Genomic DNA, 17,111 nt, shown 5'->3' with positions numbered 1-17,111 from the left:
AAGAAATTGCATTTTAAAATCTATTAAAATAGAAAAAAGTTATTTGCTGTAATTTTGATCAAATAAAAGCAGTATTGGTGAACATGAGACTTAAAAAAAAAACTGTCTTGCCAACCCCAAAGTTTTGAACAGTAGTGTAAAGCTAGTATGCACATATTACATACGCCTAATACATACACCACATATATATATGCACCTAAGAGGAAAATACAACCTTCATCTGTAAGCTTTTATACAACTTGTTTACATGCATGTTAACACATTTTTCTCTCTCTCTGTAGTCTTACTGCTAGTCAAAATACTCCGGACAGTTCTGCCTCTAACCTGGGCTTCCGCTGCGCTGCTGACGCTGATCCATAACCTCAAACATCAGGTCTATCACTGTCATACTGTCACGAATCCGGTCTATGAACTTCCATTCACTCACCACCAGAGGTCACTCGCTCACCACATAGTTCTATCAGGTCTTTCACTGTCATACACTGGAAATTTTATGAAAATAAAGCCATTTGTAAGAGTTCGTTGTTTTTTATTTATGTTTTTATTTTTTTGTATAATTACAGAATGTGATTCTATCCCGAATTACTGGAAAATAGTTCTAAATCAAATTTAAAAATGTGAAGAAAAAAAAAACAACATATGTGACCAACAAGTTTGCTTAATAACAGACTAATAGATGTGTTCACTTTTGACAGTTGTAGCTGATGAGAGTGTGAAATAATATTATGTGTTAGTAAAAATACAGACAGGAAGGGTGTTTTTCTATTCTTGTGTTTTATTTGGTCCAACATCAACCTCGAACAACCAAGAAAAAATGAAGACTACATATGAGTTGTTTTGGTTGTGAGTCTGTTGATACTGATGTTCAGATGGCAGATGATCGTGGTGTGGCAGGGTAAGCGGAGGCAATGTACTTCTTTCCATCCCCATAGCTACTGTTTTCCCATGTATAGGTCTGAATGCCCAGAGTGTTTCCTCCCAGACTCACATAACACCTGAGAATACAGATAAACACATGAGTATATACATTTGATTTACTCATATAAACAAAATGAGATTAATTTAATGAATGGCCGGATGGAGGAATAAATATGCATAGGCCGACAACAAAAACCGACAACTTACTTCTTGCCAGGACGGGTGATGTAGCAGAGACTGTAGATAGCCAGATCAAATTCAGGACTAGAGCCAATAAAGGCAGAACCAACCTCTTTGAAATAGCCATCCCATTCAAACTGCATTCCCAATACATCAGGATATGCGGTCCACTGAGAGAGAGGAGAAACTTGGCTTTTACTATATCAACACGTGTAATACAAGTAGACATCCAGACTTTTAAAATGCATGTACTAGCACTGGTTTGTTCTGATTCACACGCTCAGTAGTACTCACAGGGCCATTAAAACTATGGCTGTAGTAATTCAGGAGGCCCTCTTTCTCATTCAGATAAAACTGCAGCCAGTTGTGGAAACCAGACACCTTTCCTTTCTTAATTTCCCCTTTTGACACAATACATGTCAGCCAAAGAGAGATAAAAAGCAGTTTGACAGCGAATCACACGTGGTCACACACACACACACACACACACACACAGACTGACCTGCAAAAGTGTGCTCAAACCCGCTGGAGTCCAGTTTTTTGCCTTTAGATCGAGAGTAAAGACCAAACCACATCATCTTCAGATCCTGGATAAACTCGCTCTGTGATGAGTATATACCTGAAAACCAGCGGTTTAAATTCAAATATTTTGCATAATCTATTTAAATTATGTTTTAATAACTTTGTGGTGCAAATTATAGTACTCAGTAAACTCTTTTCTTCTAGTAAAGAATTTCGAATATTAGTAAAATATTAATACTACATATAAAAAAAAAATGTACACCACTGTTCAGAAGTTTGGGATTGGTAAGATGTTTTAAAAGAAGATTGTCATGCTCACAATGGCTACATTTATTTGATTTAAAAAAACAGTAATATTGTGGAATATTATTACAATTCAAAAGCGCTTTCCTATTTTAATATATTTTAAAATATAATTTATTCCTGTGATGGCAAAGCTGATGTTTTAGCAGACATTACTCCAGTCTTCAGTGTCACATGATCTTTCAGAAATCATTCTAATATGCTAATTAGCTCCTGTTGAAAAAAAAATATATATTTGAAACAAATCTTTCAACGTTATAAATGTCATTACTGTGTCTTTTGAGCAAAGAATTGTATCCTTTCTAGATAAAACTCAAAATTATACTGACCCCAAACCTTTGAATGGTAATTCTTTAAATATTATTTAATAAATACTAAAATATGTAAAATCACATTATTTTTTATTACATTGAGGTCACTAAAATTCAGAAAAAGGGTTTTGTGGTCACATATACTGTACCTTTAGAGTGGAGGAAATTGTAAAGCTCCCTGCCCACATCAGTGTTCATGGTCTCTTGGAGGAAAGTGTCCTGCTCCTGCTCTTCCTGTGAGGTCACATCCTCCGCTTCCCCTGACACCCTTCTATAGTTGTCTAATAGATTCAGCAGAGCTTGATACGTGGGCTTGGAGAGCAAAGTACTACTCACTTGCTTGAACAATCTAAGAGAGAAAGAGAGCACTGGAATTATAACATACATGTAAATACTGAATGTGGATATCTGTGTGTGCAGTCTGTGTCTTACGGGCGAGATGAGTGGTCATCCTCGGAGCCGGTCTCAGATGAAGAGATCAGTGTCTGAGGATCAATGACCAGCTCTGTGGCTGTGGCCCTGTTATGGTCTAACTTGAACAGCGTCTCAGACAGAGACTTGATCTCAGCGTCAGAGACTCTGGCTGAAGGTTGGGATGGGAAAAGGATAAAGAAAGAGTTAGCGCCTGAAGTGGAAACAAAACCCTGACGAAGCCTGAGCAAATTTCAACATTCAATTTCTAAAATTGGAAATCTGTTGTCTTAGTAGTCAAGAAAACAATGTTAATTATCAGTCAAAAGTCTGCACATGTTCAGTGTTCATAACTGTAAATCTAACTAGATTCAAGTTTATTATTGTTTTTGTTTTTATAAGTTTGTGTGACACAATCCTGGGTGTTGTGCAGATTTGTGCTGTTGACAGCTACAACCGTAACAGCAATTACCTGAACCTGTAGTAGCATTTGTAGACTGAAAATAATGTAAAATAATAATAAATAAATTATGTTTTAGGAAAATAAATAAATCATGACAGTTCCTTTTGTCTGAATAGTATTGAATAGTATTAAATAACTAACATGAAACTGATTAATTACACAATAGGAAATATGGTGTTTAGCAGTTTCTAATGAAAGTGTGTGAAACTATAGAAGTAGGCACAGCTGAGTTTCATGCCACTTCTGGGATCCAAAATAAACAGGACTCAGGATCAAAGAGTAACTTTACACAGATAACCCCCTAATATTTAGAACTAAATCCTTCTCTTATTTTTATGCCTGTTATAATACGCCCCACACGACTCGACAGAGCTTGAGCATTGTACTGTATTTAAGAGACAAATAAAACCTGTGTTTGTTTAGAATTACTTTGAATGATTCATTATTCGTTTGTGCCTTTTGTCTAATTGAACACAGACAAAGAGTATTAAACTATTCATAAAACTACAAACTTCAGTCCAGCTTGACTTGACAGAACAGCAAAATTAGTTTTACAGCTTTAACGTGCAAGACCAGACCAGCTACTAAACATTTTTTTTTTTTTTTAAACCTATACACTCTCAGAAAAGGTACAAAGATTTACCATTTTGCCTTTATACTGGTACCACCCTAACGACAGCTTTGTACTTTTCTTATGAGAGTGATTTTGTTTTACAGAATCACGGATGTTGAAGCTCACCTCGACGACCACCAGGGATTTAACGATTCACTCAACTCACGATTCGATTCGAGTCACGATTTTTATTTTATTTTTTTTACAAAATGAGATTTAAGACAAATTATGAATTAAATGTGTCCTTTTATTATTGCTTGGACAAAATGCAGCACGTTTCTTTGTGAAATTGAAATATAACACTATACTAATATAGCACTTGCATATTATTGCTCTTTTGTTGTATGTAAATGTAAATAACAAAACTAAATTGAAATGTTAAAACAAGCTCCAAATCAACTAAGTAACACAAATAAAAGAAATCTCTTCATATAAACAAAAAAAGGCTTTGTCTGTGCTCTTTCCATTTAAAATTAGAGGCAACCACTGCATTTTAATCATGATCCAAACAAAGATGCTGCATACATGCAACACCAGCAGTTTTTAATCTAAATTAGATTGTATAATTTCAAAATTTGAAGCAAAAACAGAATGGGCTGACTTCAGTTTTGTGAAACTACTGTATACATAAAAAATATCAGCATGAAACAGAAACAGCAGACGAGCTGAATGAGACGCAGATTCAGTCTCTGCCAGCAGGTGGCGCTTTAAGCTGCACTTTGAACTTTAATATAAAGAGGCAAGATGAAAAGAAAAAATACCATCTAAACCTTTCTAAAGACAGTAAGTTCCCCTCAGATATACATTCATATAAACTCCTACCCCTAACTGAATCGAGATTTGTTTAGCATCTCAACCGATTTGAATCGTCACATATTTGAATCGATTTTCAACCGGCTCACAGTTAATTGTTACATCGCTGACGACTCGCGATTAAACGACCACACTGCTTTTTATAGTCATCGCAGTGAATCGCAGTGGCAGTCGTTCGAAGCATTGTAGGGCTCTCCACATCTTCCTTTACAAGAAAGTGAGCCTTGAAGGAGGTGAGATATATTTCACATGCTGACTGCTAAAGCGTCATTTTATGTGAAAGAAAAGATCTACCACCCAGAGGCATGTCAGTAACCTATTATTTGTACTAGTAGAGCGCAATAGTATGAACTCAGTAAAGTACAATTAGACGTAAGGCACAGGATTTGATTAAGGAGATTTGGGTATAAATCAGAAGTCCAGACAAGGAGAGAGAAGGAACACTATTTGCATTAGGACTCTAACTATGCTGTACAAGAACAAAAGGTAGCTTACATGAACATGTTCAGTTTAACTGAACGAACAATCAGGATGGAAATTGAAGGTATTAACTTACCACTGTAGCCCTGAGAGATCAGGGTGATGGTGAGAAAGAGGATGATCTTCATGATGGACTTCAGACGATCTAGACACACAAACTACAGATTAAGACTCAGTTCGGTTTTTATACCATCTCAGTTCAATAAAGCTTAAGGAACTCCTCCCATGCATTCTGTTGTGATAATAACTACTAATATTTAATAATACATCACAAGGTGACTCGGTTCAAATGTTTTGCTGTGTTGCTGTGAGTAAAAAGGCAATTTTGGGAATGATGAAATTATTACAAAGAGGAAGTTTGTAATCACAAAATAAAATAAAATAAAATGAATGAATCTCTATTCCTCTTTTTCAGTCAGCTGGTCCAGAACTGGTAAACACCTGGTGAAAAAAAAACAACCTTTGCTTTCTTTCCTTAACCTCTCCCTGTCTAGCTAGTATTTACTCTGAACAATGCCTGAAACTTTGTATTGCAAGCCCTTCCTGTGTCTATTTTGAATTGTAGAGTTGTTTTTCCCCATATTGTACAGCACTTTGAATCAATTCAAGTTGTTTTTAAATGTGACCCTGGACCACAAAACCAGTCATAAGGGTCAAATTATTGACATTTATACATCATTTGAAAGCTACATACATAAGCTTTCCATTGATGTATTGATGGATAGGACAATATTTGGCTGAGATACAACTATTTGAAATCTGAAATCTGAGGGTGCGAAAAAGAAAAAGAAAAAAAGAAATCAAAATATTTAAAATCGCCTTTTAAATCAGATTTTATCAAATTTAAAAATCCGATTTTTTAAATCAAATTTTATCGCCTTACTAATCAGAAATGAAATTTTAATATATTTACAGTAGGAAATGTACGAAATATCTTCATGGAACATGATCTTTACTTAATATCCTAATGATTTTTGGCATAACAGAAAAATCAATAATTTTGACTCATACAACATATTGCTGGCTATTGCTACAAATATACCTGTGCGACTTAAGACTGGTTTTGTGCTCCACAGTCACAAATGTGGTTCATAAATAAACATTGCTGTTGCTATTATCATGTGTAGATTATCTCATTAGGACTGGGGCCTGTTTCATAAAACAAATTTACCAAAAAAGCCAAGCTTATTTCAGTTAGTCAGACTTATTTTGAACCAAATAAACTGACAATAAATAAAGACTAACTGAAATAAGCCTGGCTTGTTTGGTAAACTTGTTTTATGAAACAGGCCCCTGGTATACCCAAACAACAACAATAAAATACTATTATTATTATTATTTGAGCAGGTTTATGCATTTTTTGTATACCATTAATACAATAATTTTATACCAGTTTCGTTAGCCACTGTTATTTTCATTTTCACAATGAATTAAACTGTTCCTTCTGTTCTTCAGTAAGCGGTAGTGTAAATTCCTGTGCAGTAGATGGCGCTATACGTGACTCCTGAATTCTCTTCTGTTTGACCTTTCTCTCTCTCTGTAGAAAGTGTGCTTCAATGACATTCCTGTTACTGATGTGTTCCAGTGTAGCTAGTGTTAGTCCTGAGGAAGGTATAGAAATGGCTTCATATTCTTTATTTCGATCTGTCAGGACAGAAGTAGTCAAGGTGGGCTTTGTCTCGTTTGTCATAATTCACACTCTAATCTTTTAATGTTTTTGACTGGATGCTTTAGAAGTTATGATGCTCTTTGCGTGACAGTCTGCTTTGATATGAATTTTTTGGCTTGTTATTCAAATAAAGGCGTGTTTTAAATAACAGATGACAGTATTTGTTTTTCGGTTTCCATACGGCTGTGTAATGTACTGTAGCATCATTAAATCATGTGTCATATTTATAATGTGTTGTTCATAGGGATGTCTCACGCAGCACGTTCAGTCTCTCTACACCAGTTGCCCGAGTTTAGCAGCAGATAAAGCACTTCTCCTCAAATTACGTAAATCTATACCTTCATCAACTGCAAAAAAGCACTGCAGAAATTCAACGACGTTACACAGGTGTGGGTCAGTATTTTTGAAACATTGCTGTAAAAAGAATGGAGGATCTTATGCAAAAGATCTTATGGGTAGTTGACAAAAAAAAATTGGACTGTGTCCTATGTATGGAATGCCAATCCTGCCATAATTTGAAATAAATATATAAATGTACAAAGAAATGTAAAAAAGCAAAAATAAATAATTATTTATAATTTTATTTCCTTATTTATGTATTTTTCATTTTTTCCTACATTTTTTTATTTATACATTTTCACATTTATGTATTTATTTTAGTGCTGTCAAATGATTAATCGCGATTAATCACATTCAAAATAAAAGTTTTTGTTTGCATAATATGTGTGTGTGTTCTGTGTATATTTATTATGTATATATAAACACACACAGATACAGTATATATTTTGAAAGTATTTACATGTCTATATTTATATTAATTTAATTTATATATTATTATTAATAAATATATTTAATATATAAAAATAAAATTTTCTGAAATATATACATGCATGTGTGTGTATTTATATATACATAAAAAATATGCACTTTCTGCACACATACAGTGGTGTGAAAAAGTGTTGGCCCTCTTCCTGATGTTTTTTTTTTTTTTTTTTTGCATGTTTGTCACACATGCAAAACATTTTAAATGTTTCAGATCATCAAACAAATTTAAATATCAATCAAAGATAACACACGTAAACACAACATGCAGTTTTAAATGAAGTTGTTTATTATGAAGGGAAAACAAAATCCAAACCCACATGGCCCTGTGTGAAAAAGTGCTTGCCCCATAAACCTAATAACTGGTTGGGCCACCCTTTGCAGCAACAACTGCAATCAAGCGTTTGCGATAACATGCAATGAGTCTGTTACAGCGCTGTGGAGGAATTTTGGCCCACTCTTCTTTGCAGAATTGTTGTAATTCAGCCACATTGGAGGGTTTTCGAGCATGAACTGTCTTTTTAAGGTCATGCCACAGCATCTCAATAGGATTCAGGTCAGGACTTTGACTAGGCCACTCCAAAGTCTTCATTTTGTTTTTCTTCAGCCATTCAGAGGTGGACTTGCTGGTGTGTTTTGGATCATTGTCCTGCTGCAGAACCCAAGTTCGCTTCAGCTTGAGGTCGCGAACAGATGGCCAGACATTCTCCTTCAGGATTTTCTGATAGAGTGCAGAATTCATGGTTCCATCAATTATGGCAAGTCATCCAGGTTCTGAAGCTGCAAAAAATTTCTTTAGATTGCGGAATGATGTGTTGCTCTTTAAACATGCTTCACTTTGTCAGACAGGTTCTATTTAAGTGATTTCTTGATTCAACAGATCTGGCAGTAATCAGGATTGGGTTTGGCAAGTGAAATTTAACTCAGCTTTCTAAAATAATGTGGTTAATCACAGTTCTTTCATGATTTAATAGGAGGGGGCAATTAATTTTTCACGTAGGGCCAGGTAGGTTTGGACAGCTTTTTTCCCTTAATAAATGAAATCATCATTTAAAAATGTTTGATGATCTGAATCTTTTAAGTGTGACAAATATGCAAAAAAACTTAAAAATCAGGAAGGGGGCCAACACTTTATCACACCACTGTATATTATGTAAACAAAAACTTTTATTCTGGATGCGATTAATCGTTTGACAGCACTAATTTATTTATTTATTTCTACGTTTCTTTGTCTGTAGGGTAATGAGGAGGCCAGGTAAGTCGAGGAGTAAGCTTGATGTGCCCAAACGAAATACAAGAAGTGTAGCCTACATGACGCGCCTGTTGATAGTGTGGGATGAATGACTTAGATGGGCGATATAGCCAAAATCTTATTACGGTTATTATTTCAGTTCTATGTGGGGGGGGTGTTTTGGCTAGGAAGCGTGCAATCTGTGATCGCGTTCATTTGCTGAAGCTTGCGAAAGCGTGCAATCGCTCTCTTATGTGCGCTGTTTTTTTAGGTTTCACTTACAACGCATCCAACGCATGTTTCCAAGATTCGGAATAGAAGAAGGTTACTGTAGAAGATTTGTCGCCTCGCGCCACTTCCCGTGGGGACAGTCACCACATCAACTGATTATAATGGGTTCTCTTGGTGTAGACACAGCTTTAGGTACTTCGTTTGGGCACCACAAGGTGTCACTGTGGCCTCAAGCTTACCCCTCGACTACTTTGGCTCGATTGCTTTTCCTGCCGTAAAACACGCCCTCCTCATTACCCTACAAAGAAATGTAGAAATAAATGAATGTGGAAATAAATAAATACATACATATATGTGAAAATAAATAAAAGTGGAAATAAATAAATGTATAAAAAATTCAAAAATACTTAAATAAGGAAATAAAAGCATAATTATTTATTTTTGCTTTTTTTTTTACATTTCTTTGTACATTTATTTATTTATTTATTTCTAATTATGGCAGGACTGGCATTCCATACCTATGGTGTGACAGCAAAAATGTAGAAAAAAAACTTAACATACAAATAATATGAGAAAAATGTATCTTCATTCTTAGAGTTATAAATAGCATGAGAGAGGTTTATCTTCAATCTTATTTTTTTTATTATTATTATTTATTTTTTTAACATTTTTCCATCACACCATAGGACACATTAATACGTCAACTACCCATATATACATTTTAATTTCACTACTTGAATTTTAAACCCATTGTAACTAAATAGTTTCTAACAAGTTGCTATGTATTAATTACAAGTCATCTGATTAGTCAGGCACAAATAGTAAACTCACATCTTTGTCATAGTTGTTGTCGTCTTTTTTTATATATAATCATGCCGTTTAGATGTGCATAAAGTAAGGGTGTGCATGTACAAAACTGTACATGGTAAGGATGAGCTAATTATGATTTGCAAAATTTGATGTCTGTAGGCAGAAAGCTGGCTGCATGAACAAGCCAAAAAAAGAGGGCTGGAGGAAAGCGAGTAAACTGGAAGGTCAAAAAGCCAAGGAAGGGCTGATTGGTGTCCTTTTGGGTGACAATGCAGCTGTCATGGTTGAGGTATGTTGCTTGTCAGTCTTACCACACAATGTATAATTTGGTCGCCAAAATTATGCAGTGTGATAAAATCTATGTTTTTCTTTTCAGGTGAACTGTGAGACAGATTTTTTGTGGCGAGGAATGAGAAATTTCAGCAGTTGGTGAAGGATGTTGCTTTGTATGTAATTGCTCATAACAGCAGCAAAAAACAGGTACATGCCCTTCACTGGCATTTTCAGAAATGTGCATTTCTTCCACACCTTCTGTAACCTCTGACTGCTGATCTGTTCTCTGATTCAGAGTGTGCTGTCTTCTGAGGACATTAGTAAGCTCCACGTTCCTGAAGGACCCTCACTGGCAGATCAGATAGCCTTGACTATAGGTGAGATATACCATGATATATCGTGTGTGAGTTTGCCCTTTTACATTATATTTACTGCATAACATTCTAAAAACCAGGTTTATCTATGATGAGCAGCAATTCAACATATTAGAATGATTTCTGAAGGATCATGTGACACTAAAGACTAGAGTAATAGCTGCTGAAAATTTTGCGTTGCCATCACAGGATAATTTGCCTTTTAAAATAAATTAAAATAGAAAACTGTAATTTATATTTGTAATAATATTTCACAATAATACTCTTTTTACTGAATTTTAAATAAATGCAGCCTAGGTGAGCGTAAGAGACTTCTTTTAAAAACATCAGAACATCTTACTGATCCCAAACGTTTAAAGTCTGTATTGTACATAAAAAATATGTACAATTACATGATGTGATTATATCTTCACAACATGAGTAACACAACATTGGAAAGCAATTATAACACACCCTGTCTATTGTCTATCTCCTATTAATTAAATATAATAATAAAAATAATTTTCCTCATTCTCATCTCCAGGGGCGTAGCCATCATTTCAGAAGTGAGGGGGACAGAAATTATATATATATATATATATATATATATATATATATATATATATATATATATATATATATATATATATATATAATACGATATATTAGATATAAAATTAGATATAATTAGTATCAATAGCTTTGGACTTTTTAGCTCTGCAGTTCAACCCTTCAATTCATCCTATGTACTAGGAATTATATTCGTTTTCTAATGTAAATTTATATTAGGCTTGTTTGAGATGCGCCTCGCCTGAAATGTAGGTGAGAGCAGGCGGCTGCAGTGAGGGGAGGAGTGAAATAAGAGCAGTCAAGACGGACAGTTCTGAGCTCTCGGAGTGGAACAGATACCTACGAGATCAAAGGCAGATATCGCCTTATTCTCACTCATATGCTGTGCTGCTGATAAACATGATATAATTTCAGTTCTGTTGCTTTAATATGAATATGATGAACAAGACACTCAAAGTGTTAAAGTATTTGTCATCCATTTCTACTTTAATACAAACGTGTATTTTAGATTTTTATTGAAATATGACAACAATCACATAACTCACACAGAGATCGCACTGTCATAGTGTTTGGAAATATTCATGCATAATTTATTCACTGTTTTGAATCGCTCGAATCACCTGCTGCTCAAAACAGTGTAAATGCAACAAGAACAACAAACACTAACATGTGTAACTTTTACAAAACAACTGCAAATGTTTTCATGAAAGTGGAATATATTAAATATAATCTACAAATCAGCAAATACTCAATACAAATATGAACCTTGTGTATAATTTGAGTCCTTTTATTAAGGCCATTAACTCTCACTCTGACTGACTGACTGAGTTTAGGCTTCTTTTTCCTTCTCTTAATTATTCTCATCTTAAACAGGAGAAAGTGTCCAAACACACAGAAAAACTCCTGCTGAAGCGACTGAGATCCACGTGACACTATTATAAAGATGGCGTTTATTAAAGAGGAGAGTGAAGACATGAAGATTGAAGAAGCATTCAGAGTCAAACATGAAGATACTGAGATACTCATTTTATCCTTATTAAAATACAGAATTACAGATATGAAAATATTACAGAAGTAGCCAAAACAATTATTTTGTGTATCATTAAACATATCTACTTCCGAGTAGAAAAAAATGAAAACAGTATTTAAGAATAACTTGAGTTTTTATCTTAACATTTGTTGAGTAAATTATTATTTTTTTCAACTCGTCCCCAAAAGTGCCGTACTAACATATACATACCTGAACGTAACTCGCAGTAAATGTTCATTACAGCAAGCAATAAAATCATATGTCAGAAATACCAGCCTACTTATAAAATAAATCATTTCTCGAGCTGACACAGCTCGGTCGAGTCACTGCAGGCTGTTTATCTTTGTTCTTCATTTAAAAATCTTCAGTAAGTGAATAATACAGTCAGTGGTCAGCCGTGTTGGGGGTAATGCATTATAAGTAATGTGAGTTACGTAATGCATAAACTAGTAAAGTAACTAGTAAATTAACACATTACTTTTTAATTTACATGAAAATATCTGAGTTACTTTTTCAAATAAGGTCAGTTACTTTGTTTTCCATTTACTGACTGACAGCTCTCCTGTCCACATGTTAAGAGAAATCAGGAGTAAGTACAGAGCACTCATTGTGTGTCCCGTGTATAGTTAGTTCTTGGCTAAATGTGAACTTGCATTTACTGATCTCACTTTCACAAAAATAGGTTCAGTTTTCCTCCAAATGAATAAAGAACAGTGAAATGCAAACTCAGAAGATGATGCAAATCTGCAATAATTAAGTGGTAAATAACTCGAATGTCTTTTATGTATTTAATCCCATTTTATTAACCAATGTCTTTGCTTCTGAGCTTCGATTATCAAATTCAGTCATACTAATAAGCAAAAATTCCTTTAGATAAACTAACATTTGTGCTTATTTTTTATTGCTGTGTTGAGTGTTGAACTTTCTTCTCCTGCATGAATTTACTTTTCCTTCAGCCTGAGGCTTATTCATTTCACTTTTTAGTGTGAAAGGGCTTTTTCATTTGCCAAAAATAAACTTTTTATATTAAAAACAAACAAGCAAACCCAGCCCAGATTTGAAAAGTAATGCAAAAGTAATATAATGCATTACGGTCCATAAATTGTGGAAAACAATGTAATGGTACATTCCCTCCATCAAGATCTAGATGAGCGGAGGTCCTAAAGAATGGGGATGCATTAGGGATAAGAATTAGGGATGCCTAAAGAAAGCAAAGGATTAACAATATCAACAAGAGGTTTTGAAATTACAGGTTACACCTCTTTCAGTAGTTTAGTAGGTATAGGATCCAGGATGCGTGTTTGGATTTGATGCTTTTCATGTCTAAATGTTTTGATGTTTGTTGCTTCATGCCATTAAACTGGTGTTAACTTGTATTTGTATCTCTTCACCTCAGACCTGATGGCACTGAAAGAGGAGAATCAAGATCAGAATGAAACGGAAGAGAAAGATCAGAATGAGGAACATCATGATTTCAAAACTGAAGAAAAATCAATTAGTTGCTCACTGACTGAAAAGACTTCCTCACCAAAAAAAGCTAAAAAAAACACAAAACCTTAATTCCCAAATGAGAATTCATACTGGAGAGAGACCTTACACCCGCCAACAGTGCGGAGAAATGTTCAATCAAAAAGGATTCCTTAAAGTCTGTGTGAGAAGAGTTTCACACGAAATGGAAATCTTATGACTCACATGATAATTCACATTGAAAAGAAGTCATTAATATGCTCTCAGTGTGGAAAGTGTTTTTTACAGAAAAAAAACATTAATGCCCACTTGAGAGTTCACACCTGCCCTCAGTGTGGAAAGAGCTTCAGGCACAAAGGAACCCTAAAGACTCATATAAGAAGTCACACTGGAGAGAATCCATTCTCATGTGATCAGTGTGGAAAGAGTTACGGATATAAAGAAAACCTTAATAATCACATGAAGACTCACTCAAGAGTGAAGAGTTTTAAATGTCATCAGTGCGAAAGGAGTTTCACAGACAGGAAACATCTTAAGAATCATGTTAAAATTCACATTGGAGAAAAGCCTTTCATGTGCCATTACTGTGGAAAGAGTTGCTCAAAAGGAGGACACCTCAAGGTTCACTTGAGAATTCACACTGAAGAGAAACCTTTCACCTGTGAACCGTGTGGAAAGAGTTTCAGGACTAAAGGAAACCTTCAGATTCACAAGGTAGTTCACACTGGAGAGAAGACTTACAAGTGTCTTCAGTGTGAGAAGAGTTTCAAAGTCAAGTCAAAGCAACATGACACGTCATTTGAAAACTCATTCTGGGAAGAAATTGCCATTTTCCTCAGAGTGACAAGGTTTAGATAAAGGAGTAATTTCTACAATCATCTGCACATTCATTTTGGAAGACATTCAATTGTAGTCAATGTATTAAAAATTTTTGCCATCACACTTACAGATCACCCTGCTGGAAAATCCAGCATAAACCAGCGTGGATTCCAAGCTGCTCCATGCTGCTTTATGCTGGTTAGTGCTGGTCCAGGCAGGTTGATGCTGGTATAGTGCTGGTATAGTGCTGGTCCAAGCTGGTTGATGCTGGTTAGTGTTGGTTCAGGCTGGTTAGTGCTGGTGGACCAGTATATCCATGCTGTTCTCAAGCAAAATGGAGCTGGTGATGCTGGTTCATCAGCATGGTCTTGGAGGGTTGAGTGTAAATTGGCCAGCTGTCTGTATACAAGTAGTGTTTTGGGGACATAGTTTTTGCTTGCATATTTTTCTACTTACATTAATGATGCAAAGGATAAACAATATAAAGTTTAAAAATATGATTTATTGAATTATATGATAAGTGGTAAGAATTTATTTATTTTTCTTACCCGACACCTTTCCTAGGCTACTGTGTTTACAGCAAGATGTTAAACGAATTTAGTATTTTGACAAGATGAATAAAATTATAATAGCCCGTTTTTGTACAACCTACATTTTTTTCCCTCTGCGACACTTGTTCCTATTGTGTTGTAAAGGTTAAACGAATTGTATCCTGACAAGACGAATAAAAATAAGGAATACTATTTTTGTACTTTTTTATTTTCTCTGTGACACTTTTTTTTCCTACTGTGTTGGCAGCAAAATGTTTTGCTGTCAATAAAAAAGACGAATAAAATAACAAATACAATTTTGTGCAGACTACACTTTTATTTGTTAGCCTGTCTTTCTTTCAGTAGAGGAAATTTAAATGTGTGATTCTGGAAACGAGATCTAAAATGTGCTTTCTGTCGTCTCATGCAGTCTCTGTGGATGGAGCGCGTCGCAACAATGAACCGGTTCACAGACATAAACTAAACTGAAACAAATCTATAGAAAGCTTGAAATGTCTACTACGAACTAATTCAAATAAAAAACAAATCTTCTCTAATTATGTAGTCCGTATGAAAATGTGCCTGCTGCTGTGGAGATGGAGAGTCAGCGCCGGCGTTTGCAGCCGACCCTAACTGAGAAAGCACTAGTTTAGTAATAAATAATTAAAATGTCTTCGTTTTCCCCCGATGCATTCATAATTATTACTTTTGCCGGTGCTTTGCAGCAAGCTTTATTATTTAATGTTTGCAACACAGAAATGTAGCCTACTGTGTAGACTGTTTGTAAAGCTGTTTCAAACATAAAGTTTATAATGAGCGCTGCTCTCTCTGGATCAGCGGCTGCGCGAAAGCAGGTTTAAATATTCCGATGTGATTTCAATGGTTTAATAGACATGATCTCATCAACATAGCAATAAGATTGATTGTGTTTGAATCGAGATCGCGATCTTTTAATGAGTAATCCATATGAGCCTGTAGCCTATGTATTTTTGTATGTCATAATTTGTACCAGACCTCAAAAGTTACCCGGGCCCAGGCCCAGGCGGCCCCCCCGCTTCCGCGATCCATGGGCCCTAGTCAACGTGATCTCTCTGTTACGGACTTGACAGTTCTAAAAGTTCTAATCTGACTATGGAAACGCATATAAAACAACTTTGTTCATTTAAGCCAGCTAGGCCTAATCGCATGTTTATCCAAAGTTTATAATCCACAGTGAGCCTTAATATATTCTGCGCTCAAGCACACGCATAAAGTTTGCCACAAAGCACAGGAAAAAGTCGCCAAATGATTATGAATGTGTCGGGGAAAAAAGCAGACATTTTAATTATTTATTAATATGAATTAGACCTATTATGAGTTTCGAACTGATGTTGTTTCATTATCAGGAAAAAAAAAAAATGCAAGTGATCTTGCGGCCGCCCCGTCATGCATCCTACACTCCATTCAAACATCTGAATATGGGCCAGTAGGCCTACTAGAACACATTTATAGGTTTATTAACATAATTCACCAGTCTACACCAGAGACAGATGCAGTTATAACTTAAAACTGAAGCTATTTGAGTTTTAAAATGATAATGGACCGATGCCGCTACAAATTTATCATTAGTTGTTGTTGATCAAGATTATGTCATTATAAAAACTTGTTTTAATTCATGGATTAAATAATTAAGATACAAAACAAGTTAAGAAAATATGCTGATTATATCTTACAAATATTTATATAAATGAATTCCTATAACCAAGTTTCTACCTGTATCAGACGTTATGATTTCGATCAGATGCATTGGCTGTCGGTTGATAAGCCAACGTGGTTTCGACGTTGAATCGATGTTTTATTTTCGACGTAATAACGTTCTGATGTACCAACCAAATAATGAACTAAGCTGCAAAGATGTCTGTTAGGGAAAAGAATACAACAAAGCAGTGAAGCTACCAATGACAACCGAAAATTTCTGTTTTCTGTTAAAATTTTCAATTATTCTGACCTTGCTTAAGTCGCTCTCACAACAGTTATTCTCTTCAGTCTAACATCCAGCAGCTCCGTGATGTCATTGTGGAGGAGTGGAAGAGGATGCCAGCAACAACCTGTACAGCTCTGGTGAACTCCAAGCCCAGGAGGATTAAGGCAGTGCTAGATAACAATGGTGCCCCTACAAAATATTGACACTTTGGACACCGTTTTGACATGTTCACTTAGGGTGTACTCATTTTTGTTGCCAGTTATTTGGACAATAATGGCTATATGTTGAGTTATATTTAGAGGACAGTAAATTTGTACTTCTATACAAGC

General features: G+C 35.2%; 1 protein-coding gene and 1 pseudogene across 1 annotated transcript; one reads left to right on the top strand and one right to left on the bottom strand.

Moving 5' to 3' along the window:
• Positions 1–758: 758 nt before the first annotated feature.
• Positions 759–16,626, bottom strand: LOC131538305 (uridylate-specific endoribonuclease A-like). The gene is made up of 8 exons (XM_058772113.1): positions 16,572–16,626; positions 5,091–5,159; positions 2,667–2,817; positions 2,384–2,583; positions 1,601–1,717; positions 1,393–1,499; positions 1,126–1,268; positions 759–995 (listed from the first exon to the last, which is right to left on the bottom strand). Exons 1-8 carry the CDS (start codon positions 16,603–16,605, stop codon positions 866–868), a joined length of 951 nt encoding a protein of 316 aa, XP_058628096.1. The 5' UTR covers positions 16,606–16,626; the 3' UTR covers positions 759–865.
• Positions 6,509–13,572, top strand: LOC131538306 (elongation factor Ts, mitochondrial-like; annotated as a pseudogene).
• Positions 16,627–17,111: the final 485 nt, after the last annotated feature.

This window comes from Onychostoma macrolepis, chromosome 04 (genome assembly GCF_012432095.1).
Source record: "Onychostoma macrolepis isolate SWU-2019 chromosome 04, ASM1243209v1, whole genome shotgun sequence".
NCBI lineage: Eukaryota > Metazoa > Chordata > Actinopteri > Cypriniformes > Cyprinidae > Onychostoma > Onychostoma macrolepis.
The sequence above is the reverse complement of the archived record's forward strand: the minus strand, read 5'-3'. Positions and strand labels throughout refer to the sequence as shown.

What these genes read in the sequence shown, in the direction of transcription:
- LOC131538305 (XM_058772113.1), bottom strand. Translation starts at nt 16,605, where the DNA reads ATGCATCTGATCGAAATCATAACGTCTGATACAG. An exon ending in GATGACCACTCATCTCGCCC is followed by an intron (nt 2,584 to 2,666) that starts GTAAGACACAGA and finishes TTTCTCTCTTAG; the next exon opens with ATTGTTCAAGCAAGTGAGTA. An exon ending in GCCATAGTTTTAATGGCCCT is followed by an intron (nt 1,269 to 1,392) that starts GTGAGTACTACT and finishes CCTCTCTCTCAG; the next exon opens with TGGACCGCATATCCTGATGT.